A 20,530-nucleotide genomic window follows, 5' to 3' on the forward strand; every position below is an offset into this window, starting at 1 on the left:
TATTTCTTTGTGAACATATAAGATATTTACTTACTATTATAGAAAATTTCTTAATTAAAAATAGATTGCGAAGTTCCAAGTTTTAACTATAGATATAATCGATTAACATCATATTTTAAAAGTTTGCTTTTATGCTAAAATTTCATGAAACGTGACTAGTGTTACAATTTATGGTGAGAAATTATCTCTTTAATTTGATGTATATTATGGAAAATATAGACTTGTGTTTGTGTTTTATGTTTTAAAGCAAATATCATTTCTTAATCTAATCTCTTTTAAAGTGAGTATTTTTGCTGCTATTTTCAAGGTACTTGATACTGCCTTGTCTCACGTGAAAAATATTCTTAAAACAGGACTCTTATTGAACATATAAAACGAGTCTTTTTTAAACAAGAAGGCAGTTTAACATAGTGTTTAAAGATATCTGCTATAGGGCTTCCCTGGTGGCGCAGCAGTTGAGAGTCCACCTGCCGATGCAGGGGACATGGGTTCGTGCCTCGGTCCGGAAAGATCCCACATGCTGCAGAGCGGCTAGGCCCGTGAGCCATGGCCGCTGAGCCTGCGCGTCCGGAGCCTGTGCTCCGCAACGGGAGAGGCCACAACAGTGAGAAGCCCTCGTACCGCAAAAAAAAAAAAAAAAAAAGATATCTGCTATAAACAGAGCTGTGAGACATGTACTACAGTAAAATGGTCTCTTGTTACTAAGAGAGCTTTATAAGTCTTTTTCACTCAATCAATAACATATTGAGGATATATTTTCATCTCAATATACATTACTCTCCATTAGCAGTTCTCAGTGGAGGTGATACTATTGACATCTAGTGGGTAGAGGCCAGGGACACTACCAAACATCTTATAATGCATAGGACAGCCTCCCATAACAAAGGTTTATCCAGCACAAAATGTCAGTCGTGCAGAGGTTGAAAATCCTGATACGTTTCCCCAAACTGACTTCAATACAGGCTTCCCAGTACACAGAGCAGCACAGTATTGAGAGAGTCTGATTACCCAGGTTCTCACTAATATTAGGCATTAGCAATCACCTTCTTATTTGCCAACCTGATAGGTGGAAATGATTTCTTATGCTTTTATCTTTTCATTATAATTATTATATTTTCTTACTATTAAGTTTTAACATCTTTTCATTTGTTTATTAAGTTTATTCTTGAAGATTCATCTTCAGTTTTCTCGAATCATCTCATCTTTTACTTATTGCTATATAGGTGCTCTTTTACATGAAGTGTATCAGACATATATTATACATTTTATGTATATCTTTTACTTTATGTGCTAATACGTTTTAAACAAAATCATCTTGGGCTCAGAGAAGTAGATGGAATGTTTTAGGCTTCTTAGTCTTGGCCTAAACAGCTGAGAAGATAATGGAAGCACAACTATCTCTGATGTGTTTATGGGCCTGTTAGTGGGCTGGGGACTTTGCTAAGAGCTCTGCTACTTTCAGAGGATGAACAGTTAGTATTTATTGGTGGGGTGGGGGGCGGAGAGGTCTTTCTAGCCCAGTCAGAACAATGGCCATGCATTACTTCTGAATTCCAAATAGAAATCTTCTGAGGGAGGAAAATCTCTTTTAAAAGTTCAGCAGATTGTCCCCTTGTCTAGAGGAGAGATGAAGTTGTATGTGTGTTGCTGTCTGGAATGCATCCTTATTTTGGGATCAACTCTAGCCCTCCTATACTATTTCCACCTCTGGTTAAGGTATCATTTTAGAGGAGAGAGAGAGGAGAACCATTTTAGAGAGAGGAGAACCATTTAAAATGGTTCACCTGAAAAAGATCACAAAATATACTTACAACGAGAAATAGGGCAGTAATCCCAAGGAATGAGAGGATTCCCCGTGTAACACCAGGGACCATGGGCATCATCATCAGGATTGCGGCAGTAATTCTTATTCAGCTTACTAGCATCTGGTTCCCAGAAGATATGCCTGCATAAACAACAAACTCTGAACATCACAAAATGCACATCTTGTCCAAGAGAAACAAAATGTCACGAAGAAGATATAATCCTAGTGCATAACTTTCATTACAGATACAACACAAGCTACCTGCTGTGAATTTTGGGTTTGTTTTTTTTTTTTTGAGACTTATTTTGTTGTTGTTCTTGCAGTTTGGAAGGATGTTCTTTAACTCAGGAATAAGGCTGAATAATCAGCATAGATAAAGTGATAAAAGATCTTATGACTTTGCTTCTATTTAATAACTATACTGGCAAGGTAACAATACCCCTGTGACAAAGATCTAAGTTAGAAAATGCATAGAAAATGCAAGCTATTGCAAAAGTATTTTTTCATGTTTCAGAAACATGTAAAGAAGCATCACTAGCAACATTACTATGACAACGTACTGGAAGATACACGGAAAACAATAATAATGTGCTAATAAAATTATTAAATTCTAAAATTTCATTGGTCATATAGTTACAAAATATGATTTTTTGACAGATAATTGAGTAACACTTCAGCCTTTCTCATTTTACATCTTAACTAAATTTATTACAGAAGTAAAGCAAAAATACTCTATGTTATAAGACCATGCCCACTCATATAACATCAATATTTACATTTACCTCAGTAACATTAAAGAAGTCAAATTCTACATGGCTATCCTGACCATGTCATGAAAACTATACATCCTAACTTAATTTGTTTTGGATTACTAATTACTACCATGCTTGAACATAATTAATGTGTCATTTTAAAAAACTGGGAAGAGCTTCAACATAGAAACTTGAGCTATCTTACTAAACTTGGATTTACTTTTTGGACCAATACGACAGTAAAGACATACAGTACTTACTATGTGACATATTCTATTACAGATGACTTACATATATGCCCTTAGACCAACCTGATGAGACAGGCTCGAAGATTATGCAATTTTGTATTTGACGAAATTGAAATCCACAGAGGACAATTAATTTTTCTAGGGTCACATGGTTTTTAAGCTGTAGAACAAGTGTTTGAACACACGGCTCTTTCCAGAGTCAGTGTTCAAAACCACCACACAGTGTTACCTCTTTACTCAGTCATAGTTTGTACTTAAACCAAAATGGTACCGTGCAACTTAATCATTCATCAGTACCCTACAAGTTGCTTCCAAATGACTTTTAACTATTTCCAAAGGCAAACCTAAACTCAATGAATTGAGTTATAACCATTGCATCCCTGAATAAATATGCGACGTGTTTCCAGTGGTATGCTGGTAAATGTTTAACAACTAGCACTCTGAAGTGTGTATGGGGGCAGAGGGTCTTTATTTGTTGTTCTTGCATATTTCTGTAGTGTAACTGTAACTACTTCCACCATAAAACTGTCAGACTTCTAATATGGAATCACTGAAGGCAGAGTTGGTTACAGTTGTCTTTCACAAGTCCGTGAAGAGCTAGATCCACCCCACCATATTTCTAAAAATGCTTTTAAAAATATCAGTGTTGAAATCAGCATTAATTTTAATCATGCCAATTCTTGCTTAAAATTCTTGAATGAATTCCTTTAATGCTTAGGATAAAACTCAAATTTCTTTTTTTTTTAACATCTTTATTGGAGTATAATTGCTTTACAATGGTGTGTTAGTTTCTGCTTTATAACAAAGTTAATCAGTTATACATATACATATGTTCCCATATCTCTTCCCTCTTGCATCTCCCTCCCTCCCACCCTCCCTATCCCACCCCTCTAGGTGGTCACAAAGCACCGAGCTGATCTCCCTGTGCTATGCGGCTGCTTCCCACTAGCTATCTATTTTATGTTTCGTATTGTATATATGTCCATGCCACTCTCTCACTTTGCCACAGCTTACCCTTCCCCCTCCCCATATCCTCAAGTCCATGCTCTAGTAGGTCTGTGTCTTTATTCCCGTCTTACCCCTAGGTTCTTCATGACCTTTTTTTTTTTTTTTCCCTTAGATTCCATATGTGTGTGTTAGCATACGGTATTTGTTTTTCTCTTTCTGACTTACTTCATGCTGTATGACAGACTCTAGGTCCATCCACCTCACTACAAATAACTCAATTTCGTTTCTTTTTTCTTCAAATTTCTTAACACAGCTTACAGGGTCCTGTATGGTTTTGCCACTGGAGAATTTCTTCTCTGGACATTAACCAAATTATACTGTTTCAACCTTATTAAAGTTATTTCTGATTTTTATACACTTCCATTTTGGGGCTTTTGAACAAGTTATTTCTTCTGCCTGATGTACTTTTCCTCCTACACTTCCTTTGACTAACTCCTTCTTATTACGTATGTCCCAACTAACATCCCTTCCTGTAGGAAAACTTCCTGACCATTTAAGTGTGAGTGTCACTTGTTTGCAGCCCCATAACATAAAATATGCTTTTTCCGTGGATTTTCTAATATGACATTGGCATTTGCTGTTTTCTGCCATTCCATACTAGAGTGAGATCCATGATGTCAGAATTCTGCTTAACTTTGAAGTCCTAGAGCTACAGTGTCCAATACAGTAGCTACTAGCCAGAGTAACCACACAAAAGCTAGTATGTGGCTCGTCCAAATTGAAAGGTGCTATAATTATAAATATACAACAAATTTTGTAGCTTTAATATAAAAATGTAAAATAGCTCATTAATAGTTTTTATGTTAAATACATATTGAAATGAAAAGCTTTAGAAATATTGGATTAATAAAAACATTATTTTAAAAATTTGTCTATTTAATTTTACTTCTGTAAGTATGGCTACTGGAAAACTTAAAAAGTACAAGTGCGATTACATATGTCAGTTGCATATTTATGTTAGAGAACACTGCTTTATAACTATCACTATTTGTTTGTGAAGTAAATTAGTCGAAAAAATACCATCCACTAGTGAGTAAATTTTGAAAGAGAATAAGAACTTTAAAGCTAAAGTGGAACCAGGAGCAAAATGACTCAACTTCTCTGGATCCTTAAATTCTTATTCACACATACAGAAATATCTTCCATATAGGATTATGATGGTCAAATGAGATAACAACTCACAGAAAGCAACCATGTTGTAGATACTTTATTAAATAACACTACCGGGCTTCCCTGGTGGCGCAGTGGTTGAGAGTCCGCCTGCTGATGCAGAGGACACGGGTTCGTGCCCCGGTCCGGCAAGATCCCACATGCTGCGGAGCGGCTGGGCCCGTGAGCCATGGCCGCTGAGCCTGCGCGTCTGGAGCCTGTGCTCCGCAACGGGAGAGGCCACAACAGTGAGAGGCCCGCGTACCGCAAAAAAAAAAAAAAAAAAAGACACTACCATTTTTCTTTTAATCCTGCTGTATATATTCCAGGATATTTAATAAAACTCTGTTCTATGTTGCAACTATGTCTCATACGTCTTTTGTAATTTCAAACACACTAGCACTACTGCTGGGGTCAAGTGGAAGATAACTGCTTTTGTTGAGAATATGTCCAATGTCAAAATCTCTAATTCTCTGAAATATATAGATTTTTTTCAATTACATATCCATTTCTTTAATTATAGAAAAATCATGTGTATCAGAATAAAGCTATACAAGGAAACATGTCTCAATAAGTTTTTAGTAGTTAAGTGGAATTTTAAGGTGTGTATATACATGAAGATGGTCACTTATCAATTTTATAAACTAATATTAATAAATAATTATGAGAATATAATCCTATAATATACTATTTGAAACACTAGATTTGGCATTTCATTATACAATGTCTTATCCAGTTGTGTAATTGTTTTCTCCGTATGACTATATCATGCTTAAAGGTGGAGCCCAAATGTAGGTTAATGTTCTTTTTGTTAATGTTCCCGAGGCACCTGTTACACAGCAGAACACATAGTAAATCCTCAATAAATATGTACTGCTTTGAATTGTTTATTTAAGTTTGCCACGTAGAGAGAAAATGTTAAATTGAGTTGCACAGAACGATCAATCTAATGTTTTTATTAGCTTACTATAATATATAAATGAATAGAAAGAAATACCAATGTACCTCAATATACCTATTTGCTGTTATCACTACATACTATATATTGAAAGAAAGAAATTTACATACCGATGTAAATCTTCCATGTTCTTGTCCCACATCGAACATGTTAGTCCAGATCGTGTTTTGGATAAATTGCCCATATAGTTTTTGCCATTCCCACGATAACAATCTAAACATAAAATATATGGAAAGAAGACTAATGAATACTAGGGAGTATAGGACAAAGACTTCTTTTACAAGCATATGAATTCATGAAAATCAACATAAAAATTAAAACAAAGCACTGAAATCTGTACAAAGCAAAGACACTTAACTATCTCTCATAAAATATCTTTATTTTTAGTCAAATTTCTTCTTCATTAAAATGAAAGTTTATGTATCAAATTACAAATTCAAAAAAAATCAAAGAAAAAATTAAGTGAGTGGCTCTTAGGGACACCAAAGAAATGAGAATTTTGTGAGTGACATATATTTTCCAATAGTTTCTGAAAAATTTTACTCCACAGGAAAGTCACAAGAATGATATAATGAGCACTCGTATACCAGTCACATTTGTTGTGTTTTGATTTTTGTCTTTCGTGAGATTGACATTCTGAGTCATCCAAGCCAGCTGTTTCACAAATGCTCTTTAATTTCATTTTGCCTGATTAGTTTCTCATGAATGAAATCAAGTTAAATACAGAAATATTGCCTAGGTGATATTTTGTCCTTTTTTCAGGATTATTTCATGTGACACACGATGTCAGTTTGTTCAATTATTGTTGATGAGTTTGATAACTTGGTTAAGTGGTATAAAGGAAAAACTTCTCTTCATATATAAGATAAACAAACAAAAAAATTTTGAGGCCTTTGAGGCTGACTACATCCTATTCCCAAACAAATTTTCACAAAATGGCTTAGGCATACTTTGATTAATTTTGCATGAATCAGTTATTACTCTGCTGGTTTTAAAATGATTTTTTTATTTCCTACTTTTCTTTCTTTCTTGTTATTCTTCTGTAAATGAAAGTTTTCCTTCTCCTCTACTCCTTCCATTTAAGTAGTACTACTACTACTAGTAGTAGTAGCAGTGGTAGTAGTAGTCTTCTAGTAGAAGTAGTAATGTAAATGTGGACTCGTGGATTCTCTTTTTATTCAGCATGATATATTATCTATTCCCGTTGTTCATTTTGATGCTCAAATTGTTCCATCTTTAGCCAATGGCAGCCATGTTAAAATGGCTCCTGTGTCTTTTATCATTTCCCATGTGGTTTTATTTTTCACTTTTTCTCAACTGAGCAGTTTGCGTTCTATTAAACATTTATAGAAGTGTCCGTATTTGGAATTTTAAAAAATAATAAAAAGAAGTTAAGTTCTTTCAAATATGTAAGTTGCAGTTCTACATTTGAAAAGAAACACTATTCCATATTTTGAAATAATCCTGCATATTTTAATAGTAACTATTTAAGAATTCTGATTTTTATATGAATAAAAACTGTAGTTTTAACTATAAAATATTATCTACAAACATACGTTAACATTAAGATTATTCTCTGGTTTAAAGTTGGTAAGCCATAGTATATTATCATTGGTTTTAAATATGCTATGTGATTAGAATAAATAATAGGTACAAATTCTAATAAAATTTTTAAATGAATAATAATTTGTCCAGGATTTAGTTAATTTAGTAAAAAGGAAATATAATAATATATTCAATAGTCATGTTTTGATATCCATAAATTTGAACTTAGATAGAAAAACTCAAATAGGATAGGATTTGATACAGATAATATATCAGTCATTACCATATACAATAAAATTGTTTTCAGAAAGCATAAATTTGTAAAATCCAATTCTTGTACATATGCAGAATATATCAGTTAAAATATTTTCCTCTGACAGTGCTATTTTTTTCTACATTAGGAAAGGTTAAACTTTTGGCTGTTAGGTAGTAAATTCTTCAGATAATTTCTTACTGAAGAAAGCAGTTGTGCAATGTGATATATTGGTACTGCTCTTTGATACATTTTTGATTTTACACCTGTGTTTTCTGTATTAGAGAAAGAGATCCTCCTTACCACTACCACCGTTTTATTTGAATATGAGCTAGGTGTTTTTTTTCTTAGCAAACTTTTTTTTAGAATAGTTTTTAATTTACAGAAAAGTTGTAAGTTGGTACAGAAAATTCTAATATACCACATAGTTTCCCCTACTTTTACTATCTTATATTAGTATGATAGATTTCTCACAACTATTTACCATACTGATGCATTATTACTAACAGAAACCTATATTTTGTTTAAATTGTTAGTTTTTTCCTAGTGTACTTTTTTGTGTCCTAGGATCCCACATGATACCACCTTACATTTAACTGTCATGATTTTTAAGGCTCTTCTAGATGTAACAGTTTTCTCAGACTTTGTTTTTTGATGATCCTGACAGTTTTAAGGAGAACTAGTATTTTGTAAAATGTCCATCAGTTGCGTTTGTCTGATGTTTTCCTCATGATTAGATCTGGGTTATGGGTTTTTGAGAGGAAGACATAAATTTTGAGCACTTATTAACTTGCTGGCATAAGATATTCCAGCTTCACTTTATGTTTTTCTTGCCCCAGGCCTGGAATCTTCAATTTCACCAAGGAGCCATTGTTTATGTTAGTGATGAAAGGTAAGGAGAAGACGTGGGTGCTATGTGTGCTCATTGCTATTTGGTACCATTGTTTCTAGTCCCTTTCATTTGATAGAGCTGGGAAGTGTGTGCGTGTGTGTGTGTGTGTGTGTGTGTGTGTGTCTTCATGAGTAACTGATCCCTCTGACTCCAGTCTAGCACCAGAGTTCTTCCTTGTCTCCTCTTCATTTGTGTATTTCTTCTCCCATAGTGAGAACCATGATTCTAGGTAACATCAGTATTTTTCCTCATTTTCTGAATTCTCCAATGCACACAAAATAATGTTAAAGCTGCTACATCCTAATACAGCAAAATTACACTTTAAAGTTCAAAAGGTATTTAAAGTTATCTAACTTTAAATGTATTCCAGTGAGGCTATATATAGTCAGAAAATTGTGTTTAAAAATTATTTGGAATTTTTTTCTAAATTCTGTAGTAATGGTATCTATTTGATATACAGATAGGCACATTTCTGTGTTTTTTTCCATCTTTCTTGAGATTACTTTCTGAACATTTAAAACATTATTAAAACATTAATATTGGTTGATAGTCAAAACTATATGAAAGTGTGTATTCAGAGTGTTCTCATTTTCCCTCTTGCTTCTGTGTCATATTTCTACCCACTACTACCCACCGTTACAAGTAACCAATTTCATTAGTTTCTTGTTTATGGCTCTTGTATTTCTTTTTTTTTTTTTTTTTTACTTTTTTGGCAAAGATGTATACACACACACACACATATACATATGTAATATAAATATATAATTATATGTATATATATTCTATATATGTATTATTATACCCCATTCTTTATTACTAGTAGTAAATCCCTTTATTTATTACTAATAGAATACCAAATATATATTTTAGTGCTTTGTTTTTTTTAAAATAATATACCTGAAAATCACTTCATATTAGTTCATGAAAAGTTTTATCATTCTTTCTGCAGATTTGCAGTATTCCATTGTGTGGTTTCGCCAGAGTAGATTTGGGTTGTTTTGCTAGTACAGAAAATGCTGCAATAAAAAACTCGTGCATGTGTTTTTGCATATTATTGGAACTGTATATTCAAATAGTGCATTATTGGTCCAAAAGGTGAATGTATATGTAATTTAATTATTGTAATATTCTGTTCCATAAGGATTTTTATCATTTTGCACTCCCAAGAGCAAAGCATGAGAGTTAATTTCCCCATACAGCTTTGCCAAGATAGTGTTGTCAAGCTTTTGAATTTTTGTGAATTTATATGTGAGAAATAAAAGTCTCATATTATGAAAAATCTCAACACTTATATTTTAGTTTTTTCTTGTTACATGTGAATTTAAGCATAATTTTCATGTATTTAAGGGAATTTTTATATTTTTCTCTAAAGAAATCTTTCTGTTCATGTATTTTGTCCATTATTTAAGTTTTTTGGTCCTATACTTTTCACTTTCACAGTTTTTATATATTAAAAATATTTATCTTTATCTGTGATATACATTTTAAGACTTATTTCCAAATTTGTCTTTTGAATTTAAATATGATGGGTTTGTTTATGTTTTTTGCCATGGCAAGTTTTTGATGTAGCTTATTATTTTTTTCTTTTATTGCCTTTAGATTTTTAGTGTTAATTAAAAGCATATCGCCACATCTAAGTTATAAAGGCATTTTTCCAAGTTTACTTCTAGTATATATATGGTATCCCTTTTTACACTACATCTCTTATCCATTTGGAGTTTATTTTCGGGTATGGTGTAAGGCATGGATTTAATTTTATTATTTTTCCAAACGGTACTTTATTGATCCATTATTATATTTTAAAAGTTTATTTTTACCCAGTGACATATAGTGCCACATTTTAAATATAATCTCAGTAAGGAGTCTATTTTTGGATTCTGTGTTCTGTCAGTTTATTCATGTGCTAGAACTACATTCTTTTAATTATAAACTCTTTATAAAATATTTTAACATCTGATAGGGTTATTTACCTCTCATCACTCTTCTTTCTCAAGGTTTTTCTTAGTATAGTTACAGGTTTATTCTCCTAGGAAAAATTTAGAATGAAGTTTTTGATATCAGAAAATATCACATTAAATTTACAAATTAGCTTAGGTGGAATTGATGTATTTATGATGTTGAGTTCTCATATCAAGAACAAGGGATGTTTTTCTACATGTTAAAGTACAATTTGGGGCTTTCAGTAGTAATTTAAAATTTAATTACATAGATTTCAACAACTTTCCTAAGTTTATTCCTAAGTTTTTCTCAGTTTTGTTTCCTATTATAGATGTAGTTTTCTCTTTAATTAGATTTTCAAAGCCATATATGAATGCTATTAATATTTGTATATTAATTGTGTATCCTGCTACCTTAGTGATTTTTTTATTATTTGAATTCAGATTTCCAAGTATATTACTATTATATCATTTTCACAAAAATCTTTTGCCTTTTTACTCAATCAATAAATATGCCTTCTTATCTTATTGTAAAAAATAATATCAACAATGCAATGTTAAAGAGAAATATAATGTTAAATTATATTTACAATATTAAATAATAAAGGAGATGCTAGACATTCTTGTTTTCTTTTTGACCTTAGTAAGAATACCTCTAATGTTTTCGCATCAAGTAAGTGGTGGTTTTATGACTGAGATTACATCTACATCTATATATCTATATGTATATACTATATATATATATATATATATATATACATGAGTGGATATATGGGTGTGTGTGTAAGTATGTGTGTATTCCACAGATTCTTGAGTACTTTTATGAAAAATGCATGAATTTTGTCACAGTAATTTCAAAATCTATTAAGATTTGTTATATGGTTGTTTTTCTTACATCTAAGATGAATTATATTAATGGGTTTCTAAAACTGAACCATTTTTGTTCTCAGCCTAAACTCCACTCAATCATTATGTATTATTTACTTAATTTCTTTATTGAACTGTTCACTCAAATTTCATTTAAGATTTTTCTATTAATATTTACAAATGAGATAAGTCTATAGTTTTCTTCTGTGATACCTTTATCATGTTTAGGTTTCAGTATTATAATTCCATCATAAAAATAATTTGGAAATTTTACTGCATTGGTTAAGCTACAGGGCAATTTACGTAGCATTGAGATCACCTGGTCTATGAATTCATCTAGGCATGATGTGTTTGTGGTGGAATACTTTATTAGTAAATTTCCATGTCTCTTCTGTAGGAATGAGTCTAAGTTTTCTTTCTCTATCAGGGTCAATTCAAATAACTTGAATTATCCTAGTATATTACCCATTTAACTTTCATTTTCAGTTTTTACATGAGGTTGTATAAAATAATCTCATGTTTTCCTGTTTCACTGGTTATTTCTGCCTTCATAATTATTATTTCATATATTTTTCCTCTCTTGAGTCAGTTATCTGGTGGTTGTCTATTTTGTTAATTTTTTCAAAGAATCATCATTTGGCTTTATTCATTAGTTCTACTGTTTTCTTTTCTTTACCTTATTAATGTCTGCTTTTATCTTAGTTGTTTTCTTTCGTTTGTTGCTTTTGTTTTACTTTTTCCTCCACCTCTTTGAGTGGGAAATTTCATTTCCCTGTCTTCATTATGTATATTACTGATATAAATATTTAAAGCTGTGAATTGTGTTTTGTTTCCTGCCTTAAATGTACCTTATATAGTATAATACACTGTGTTTTATCAGTATTTTTAAAGAAATTCTGCAATTTCAGTTTTCTTTTTTTTAACAGAGTTATTTAATATCCAACTGGAAGAGCTTTTATATATATGTTAAATCAGATGTTGCAAGATTTGAGCAAAAGTTTTTAACTCATCAACCTATATGTGGAATTTATATTTCCTTCTATATAGAGAAGGATAAGAGCAACATCCTTTTGTGTGTGTGTGTGTGTGTGTGTGTGTGTGTGTGTGCATGCATGCATACATATCAAATATGTAACAATCCATACTACTAGCTTGGCAGTATTATACAATGACATAACTCTCTGTTAAAATTTCACAGCTGTATGTTGAATTGGCTAACAGTGTCTCTTAAGTAGGACTTATTCATTTTCAAATTGCCCCACAGAGCCTAGCACATTGTTGCATAAATCAGGTATAATATATTGTTAAAGAAAAGGAATATAATATATTGTTAAAGTATTAATGAAAAGGAAAAAGCATGGAGTAATGGAAAGGTCATTTTAAGGAGAATTTGAGTGACTCACAGTTGTGCTAATTTGAGAGTTCAGGCAAGTTATTTAAATTCCCTAAAGCTAATTTCTTCATCTATTAATGTGCAGCTCTATTATATAAGCAATAACATCAGCTTAACTTTCAAAACCCCAAATCCTCATATTCTATTACCTGATCTTTGATAAGTGATATTTATGTACATAAAAGCATCTTAATACACATCAGAAGCTTATAAAACAATTGTTCTCACTTGCCTCTATCACTCAGAAATTATCAGTAATTGTTTAAATGACTAAGGCAGGGACAAAGAAGATCCAGCTGGTACCAAACCTTCCTTAATCATTGGTTTCAACTTTATTTCCAACTGACCTTTAAAGTCTGCCCAAGAACAGTGAAATTGATTGAAAAGGGACTCATCTCTTCTTCCCTCTACAACTGTTTTCCGAGTTGTTCACAAAAAATGGCACTGAGGAAAGTCAGGGGATGGAAGAAGTATGTACAGGGCAATAAATCCATGAAATAGAGTTTTAAATTTGGCTTGGACTTTTTAGAATGATTTAGGACTGACCATGACCACGACCATCATAATTAAATTTATGTGAAAGAATGTGATTATTTAAAAATCATAACTCCTAATTCATTATATACCAATAAATGCCCAGAGCCCATTATTATTAATTTTTGACAAATTATTTTTTAAACCTATTTCAATGTGACTTTTCTCAACCACTGCTCCATGAAACAATTATTTTCAATGGTGTCTATGTTTCCAAGCACAATGGTGATTTATCCCAAATCCCACTGTTACATATCATCTCTACTACTAACACCCCAGTCCACATCACTCTCGTCTCTTGCCTAAATTACTGAAGCAATCATTCAGTTGATTCCCGTTTTGGCCCTTTGTCAGGAGTTCTGGCTATTTTTCATAATGCGGCCAGAGTCATCCAGTTAAAATTTAAGTCAGACAGATCATTTAGTTCCCATCTTAGAATCCTACAACAGAGTCTCTCCCCTTTCAGAATAGAAGTGTAAATCCTTCCAGTTTCTACTAGGCTTATGGAATTTTAGCCCAGTTGCTCTCTAACCTTGCTCATTCTGTACCAGCCACAATGATGCGCTGTTTCTTTCTTTTAACTTTTCAAGCACTCTCCCATCTCATGCCATTTTCATTTGCAGTTTCCTCTACTTAGAATGCTCTTTACAAGTATGTGCACGTGGCACATGCTGCTCCCTGACTTATTTCAGGTTCTCCTTAAATGTTACCTTAATATGTAAGATCTTCTCAGACCATTAAAAGATAAAATAGCAACATCCTCCTCCCTCTAACTCTGGGACATTTATCTCTCTAGCACTTACACAAACTAACTTACTATCCCCACCTACTTTTTTTTTTTTTTTTTTTTTTTTTTTTGCATTACACGGGCCTCTCACTGTTGTGGCCTCTCCCGTTGCAGAGCACAGGCTCCGGATGCACAGCCTCAGTGGCCATGGCTCACAGGCCTAGCTGCTCCGCGGCATGTGGGATCTTCTCGGCCCGGGGCACGAACCTGTGTCCCCTGCATCGGCAAGCGGACTCTCAACCACGGCGCCATCAGGGAAGCCCCCCACCTACATTTTAATTTTGCTTGTTTTTGTTTCCTGGACATTAGTTCAATGGGGTCAGAGAATTTTGTTTTGTTTACTGGTATATCCACAGTGCCTAAAACTGTCCCTGGCACTAGTATACATTCAAATAAGTAAAGGGATATTGAACAAATTAATATATAAAAGAAATCCAACTTCAGGCTTGGTGACTTTGTTTGCTAACAGTGCAACAAGAAATAAGTCTTCTGCTGTAATGTGTACTCCATTTAGGCATTTCCATTGAATTTAATCATGCCCACACTGCAAAATGTCAGCTATTACCTTGTCCACTTGACACATCACATTTTGGAATTTGGGAGCAGTAGCCAACTCGGATGTTTGGATCAGTGGTAAAACACCACGGTGACTCAGCCCCATCCGGATTTCGGCAATAGTTTTCTCTTAGGTCCCTATTGAGAAAAAACATGTTAATGTAAATTGCCAGGGTTTCTTACATTGGTGAAGTCAGTGTTATTACATTTCTAGAATCCTAGAATGTATGCATTCTATAAATAGAGCCCTACGTTTTAGATTTAGGATAGTTATAACAGTTTAGAATTCAGTATACACAACTGACACTGCCCACATTACTGAAATAAAATGCTGTCAGATGTCAGAATTCTTTTTCTTCCACAGACCTGGAGTTTCACACAAACACTACTGCTTCGTGAAAGAGAGAAATAGTACCACTTCATTCTTCTCACTCATTTTCAAGACGTGGACTCTCAACTGTTACAATTTTTAAAAACTGGTCTGTTATTACTTTTTCATGGACTGTATATAACGTAGAAACACATTCTCTTTACAGAAGAAAGGCTATTATAATTAGTAGTCTTTAATTTCTCTTGTTTAAAAATGAAGTTCCACCTATTCAAACATTTGCCACAAAACACATGACAGATATTTCTTCTTTAAATTCTGTATTTCTTTGATTTATTTAATTCACTACATAGATTTCTTTTAATTCCAACGTAGTTCTTTCTTGATTTAGAGATTACAACATGCAATTTTATATTTCTGTAAAATTAAATCCTAATTACAATATAGATAACCTAACTATAGAAAAAGTTGTCAATGTAATACATGTACTTCCTTTATTTTACCAATGATATAGTTAGACATTTAGAGTTCACAATAAGAAAAAAGTCTAAACTAATATTATCTGTATATAAAAGGATTTTACCTTAATGCAAGGTTCACATTAAATAAAATGTGAAATTTATGATTTGCTCTCCTGATAATGCTTTCTAATTTGAAGAAAGCATGTACTTTCTTTTTGTAAATCCCTGCTAATAATTTAACAAAATTAATATTCAGTCTATTGGAGGTACATTATTTATTTCATTTAGGCCCAATTAAAAATACTACACTTTTATTACTATCCAAATTGACCATTAGAAACTGAAAAGTTTTTAAAGAAGCTTGAGTTTGGTTATAAAATCAACAGGTAATAGTTTATCTAGCCAAAATAGGTCCTGATACAACTGTTATTTAAGGTTGTAAGAACAGTGAATGCCAATAGCTAAGGCCATTGTATAGCAAATATTCTTGTTTATAACCTATATTCAAGCCTTTACCCTTCTTATAAAATTAACTGGAATGATGAAGAAAATCTTTTCTTTCTTCTGAACAATTTATACTCATGTTTAAAAAAACTGTCAGTACAAAATACGTGCATTGAATTTTACATAAAGTGTACGCAAATTTGCAATTTTAGATGAATAATTGGTTAAATTATTTCAAGTTGTTAATTTAAGGCAAGATAATTAAACAGAGATCTGAGGCTATCAAAAATCTTAGTTTAGGCCTGCGTTTATAATCTATATCGAGAAGCACCTCATTAATCTAGATTAAGCAAGAATGAGAGTCAAGGTTTGCTCAAATATTTTTTCTAAGTTCTTTCCCTTCACTTGAAGAGAGAAGTGTTTATAATTATTAAAGCGAATTAATGATTATATGATTCATGTACATTCACCACAGGCATTATTGTTCAGTTATAGTGTTTTTGTTTTGTTTTGTTTTGATTGGAGTAAAATTGCTTTACAATGTTGTGTTAGTTTCTGCTGTATAATGAAGTGAATTATCTATATGTATACCTGTATCCCCTCCCCCTTGGACCTCCCTCCCTCCCTCCCTGCCCCCCACATCTCGTTCATCACAGAGCACCGAGCTGAGCTTCCTGTGCTATACAGCAGATTCCCACTAACTATCTATTTGACACATGATAGTGTATTTATGTCAAACCTAATCTCCCAATTTGTCCCACCCTCCCCTTCCCACCCTGTGTCCACATGTCCGTTCTCTGCGTCTACGTCTACGTCTCTATTCCTGCCCTACAAATAGTGTTTTAAGGATCGTCATTTGTAAAGAGTCTCAGTTTTGGGGCATATCGTGTTTAGTACAACCAGAGATACTCAACCAGTATTCCATTCTCTGCTAGCCCACAAACAGTAAAGGCATCAATACTCTGAGTAAAATGTTGAGTCAGATTTTATCAGTTTTATAACACAGCTCACTTTTTGGTTGTTTTGACATTTATGTTTGGTTACCTTGACCAAATAACCAATTAAGAAAGAATGGCTTAAATTCCAATAACATGTAAGCTAAACTTTTGATCATTTTTAATTGTGAAATGTGTGGATTCAATTTCTATAATTATTATCTTTTTTCTTACAGATGAGGTTCATTTGGGTACTTACACATACACAATCTCTAACTTGAGTATTACCAGTCATTAGAAGTTGACAAAAAGTGTGCATGGCACTGACAGTCTCCTTTGTCTCCCTTAACTATTCGTTTCTCATTTTCTTTTCTCTCTCTACTTTTATGTTTATTTCTGAGGTATGAAACACATGGGTCAAAAATAGAGAGTGAATTGCTGTGAAGAAAATGAAGGAAATAAACCCCAGAGTGGCAACTCTAAATTTGTTATTATAAAATAATTTTAAAAACATAACAGATGAATATTTACTGTCTAAGCAAAGAACTCTGAATTGGCTTTTAAAATCTAAAAATAAAATAAAAAGCATAGACTATATCCCCTCTCCAGTGGATGGGCCAACTAATGTTCATAGTTCTCCATCTTGAAATGTTAAGCTCTCTTATTAAAAGCCAGTTACATAAAGGCAATATATGTTATTTATAGGTGCTATTTCAGCAAAGCCACTATGAATGACACGTGTGTTATAAATTTTAAAAGCAATCATTTTATGTTCCTAATAACAAGGTGGGCAATTTAAAAACACATGGCATTGTGGCTGTCTGTCTAACAAAAGTCAAGTGGTGAAGAAAAGCAGCCATGGAGAAGAACATAACAGCTATGTAATTGATATTCAAGGGCAGTTTCTTCCGCTTGGTTCATCTAAACAGCTGTTGTATTTCCCCACTTTTTAAAGAAAATTTAGAAACAATAAAAATCACTCATTCAAAATTTTAAAAATAATTTTTTTCAAGGCTGAAAACTCATCAGTTTACAATGTTGGTTGAAATCAAGGTGTGCCTTGTAATCTCCCCTAAAGTTAATATGAAAATTTAAGAAGGCACTAGTTTGAAACTTCCCTGGTTATCATTACCATTAATAGGTTTATTAAATAGACCTGCAAGAGCAAAGCTGTGATCAGAAACCTAGGGATGTGTTTCCCAAAGCATGGATGGTACATCAACCATCTGATTCAGAATCACCAAGAGTGCTTGTTAAAATGTATTATTTCAAGTCCAAATTTCAGACCTGAGCAATCAAAGTCTCTGGGGGGATGTATCTGCCTTTTCATTGCTGAATTTTCTCTAGGCACACTAAAGTTTAAGGATCACTCACACAGAAATTAGTAAAAAGCAACCACTCTGCCTCATTTCCCCCAGGGCCTACTGAAATTTATATTTCTCTAATTTACTCACTTGCACTTGAAATTTTCAGGAGTTATGTCATGCTGGTGAGGATACTGGGAATCCCAACGCTGACAGGGAATTCCATTCCAAATGGTATTGATGATGCCCCGGTAACCTTCTCCTTGACCTTGAATGCATTCAGTTGTTTCCATAGGGACATCCGTGTCATTCATAGTACTGTGAGCTATTGGTAAAAAGAAATATAAATTTAAATAAAATATTTCAATCTGTCATCTACCTCTTAGTGTTCACTTGCATTTTATTAGCAGGGTTTTCTGTCACATAATTTTTATAATAATTGAATGGAATAAAAAATTCAATTTATCACTACTGTCTCACTCAAACGAAAGGAGGAATTAACATGGTGGACTCAACCATAGAATTTCTCTACTTATAAAAAGAACATTCTGGCTTGACTTTATCTAGACCTGTTTTAAAAAGCATCATTTAATAATATTTAAATTTCCTGGATCTATCTACTCATTATTAACAATAGGTGTAAAATCTCTCTATTTATTAATGCTTAAGTATTGTGTATATGTTTTTTAAAAATCACTTTTCTTACTTTTGAAATTGGAAAACATCTACAAATAATATAGTGACCAAGTGGGGAAATTTTAGCACTGTGCCGTAAGTTTGGCCATTAAAAAAAGTACAAAAAAGAAAATTAATGCTAGTCTAGAGAACAGAGTTATTTTTTAAAAATCAGTTTGTCACTATTACTATCTCCATTCCAGTTCTTTTCATTCAAACACTAAATTAGTTTATTCTTGAAAAATTCTTTAAAGGCATTTTACTTCCATATGTCACTATAATTTATACATGCCAAATATACAGTATTTCTGAAATTACTATACAATTACTCCTAAAATTAGTTTATTTAAATAGTTAAAAAGTTGGTAATGGTATTAACCGTGGTTTTCCTCTAAAATAATAAATATATTCTAAGCTGATATGTTACATTTTTCTTCTTAATCAACTTGTTGGCATTTAAGAAATATTACTTGCTTCTAGGCAGATTTATTTGATGCCTTTTTCCTAGTCCAACTGCAGTGCTTTACCATACTTCATGAAGATCCTGAAAATCTCAGTAAGAAAATTTTTAAAGTACAAAATTAAATTTACCACAACTTGAACTTTTGTCTTTTGTCTTAAGGTTTACTCACTTGCATAAAATATAACTCAAAACATTCTGGAGCAACTAAAATTCATATACCTTCTCAAAACATTCATGAAAATGTTTGTTTCCATGTAAACTCCCCAATTACCTTTATAACCTAAATGGTTATTCAAGGTGCCTCTGCATAAAACTCAAGTTGACAGCCTCTAGGATAGTTTAAGAAGTGAATAAATAAATGTCTTTGATTCACCCATTCTGGAATTCGGTGCATCATTTCTCCAAAGGAGAGGTTAGAATTAGACATGCCTTCAGAGGCTAGGGATGTCTATAATAGTGTTCCATATTTAATGGTGTAAATTCTTTTAAAGTGGCTCTTTAACTTTATTTTAAATTTCTTTCTTTCTTACAAATAATTACTACCTTATGTGGCTGAATGCTTTATTTCATTGAGTCCCATGCAAACTAAGTAGAGCCTAAGTTTGGAGTTATTCTGTGAAGTTTTGTGGGAAAAAAAGGAGGATTAATTAATGACCATCCCAATCACTAGAATGTTTTATGTACAGATTTCCAAAAATTGCCCTTTTAATAACTCTCCTTTTTAAAAACAAATCTCTTCTTCAGCTCATCTTAAAATGTGTTTTTATTTCTTATGTATCTACTTTAGGGAATAGAAATGCAGCTCAGAAATATCCTAAATTAAAAGGAAATTCAAATGGACATGAGAAAATGTCGAGAGATTGACCTATAGAATGGTTATTGAGAGTTGATGGCTTAGAGAATTTATATGTATTGATATTTGTAATATATATTGATTTAGGAAGAACAAAAATTTTGGACTGAGAGAAATGACTTCTATAGAAGAAGTTGGTGCTGTTTAACCAAGTTCATTACGATTTTAATATTACCTGAAGTTCTTTGATGAAATAGAAAATAAGATGGATTTCATAGGTTCTGAGGGTTAGAACTATATTTCATTAAAACAAATGCTACTAAGCTATTTTTCTGATGATTTGAGTTGATTGTTACATGATTTGAGGAAAATGAGTATGTGTGGGAAGTCTTTAAAGGGTGACAACTGTAAAACAGGAAAAAGTTCAAGCTTGTACTGACATATA

The 20,530-nt window shown here is 32.6% G+C and overlaps 1 protein-coding gene across 3 annotated transcripts in view; it reads right to left on the minus strand.

Annotated features, from left to right (window-relative positions):
* Window positions 1-20,530, minus strand: part of HGF (hepatocyte growth factor) — an 82,902-nt gene that overhangs the window by 15,323 nt on the left and 47,049 nt on the right. For all 3 annotated transcript variants that reach the window (XM_082846529.1, XM_082846528.1, XM_082846530.1), the window contains 4 exons: window positions 18,305-18,479; window positions 14,693-14,820; window positions 6,030-6,132; window positions 1,812-1,945 (listed from right to left, as the gene is read on the minus strand). In XM_082846529.1, coding sequence (XP_082702655.1) covers window positions 1,812-1,945; window positions 6,030-6,132; window positions 14,693-14,820; window positions 18,305-18,479 — 540 coding nt within the window. The remainder of the gene's footprint in view (window positions 1-1,811; window positions 1,946-6,029; window positions 6,133-14,692; window positions 14,821-18,304; window positions 18,480-20,530) is intronic.

The sequence above is a fragment of the Leucopleurus acutus genome, assembly GCF_964270905.1.
Source record: "Leucopleurus acutus genome assembly, chromosome: 9".
NCBI classification, from domain to species: Eukaryota; Metazoa; Chordata; class Mammalia; order Artiodactyla; family Delphinidae; genus Leucopleurus; species Leucopleurus acutus.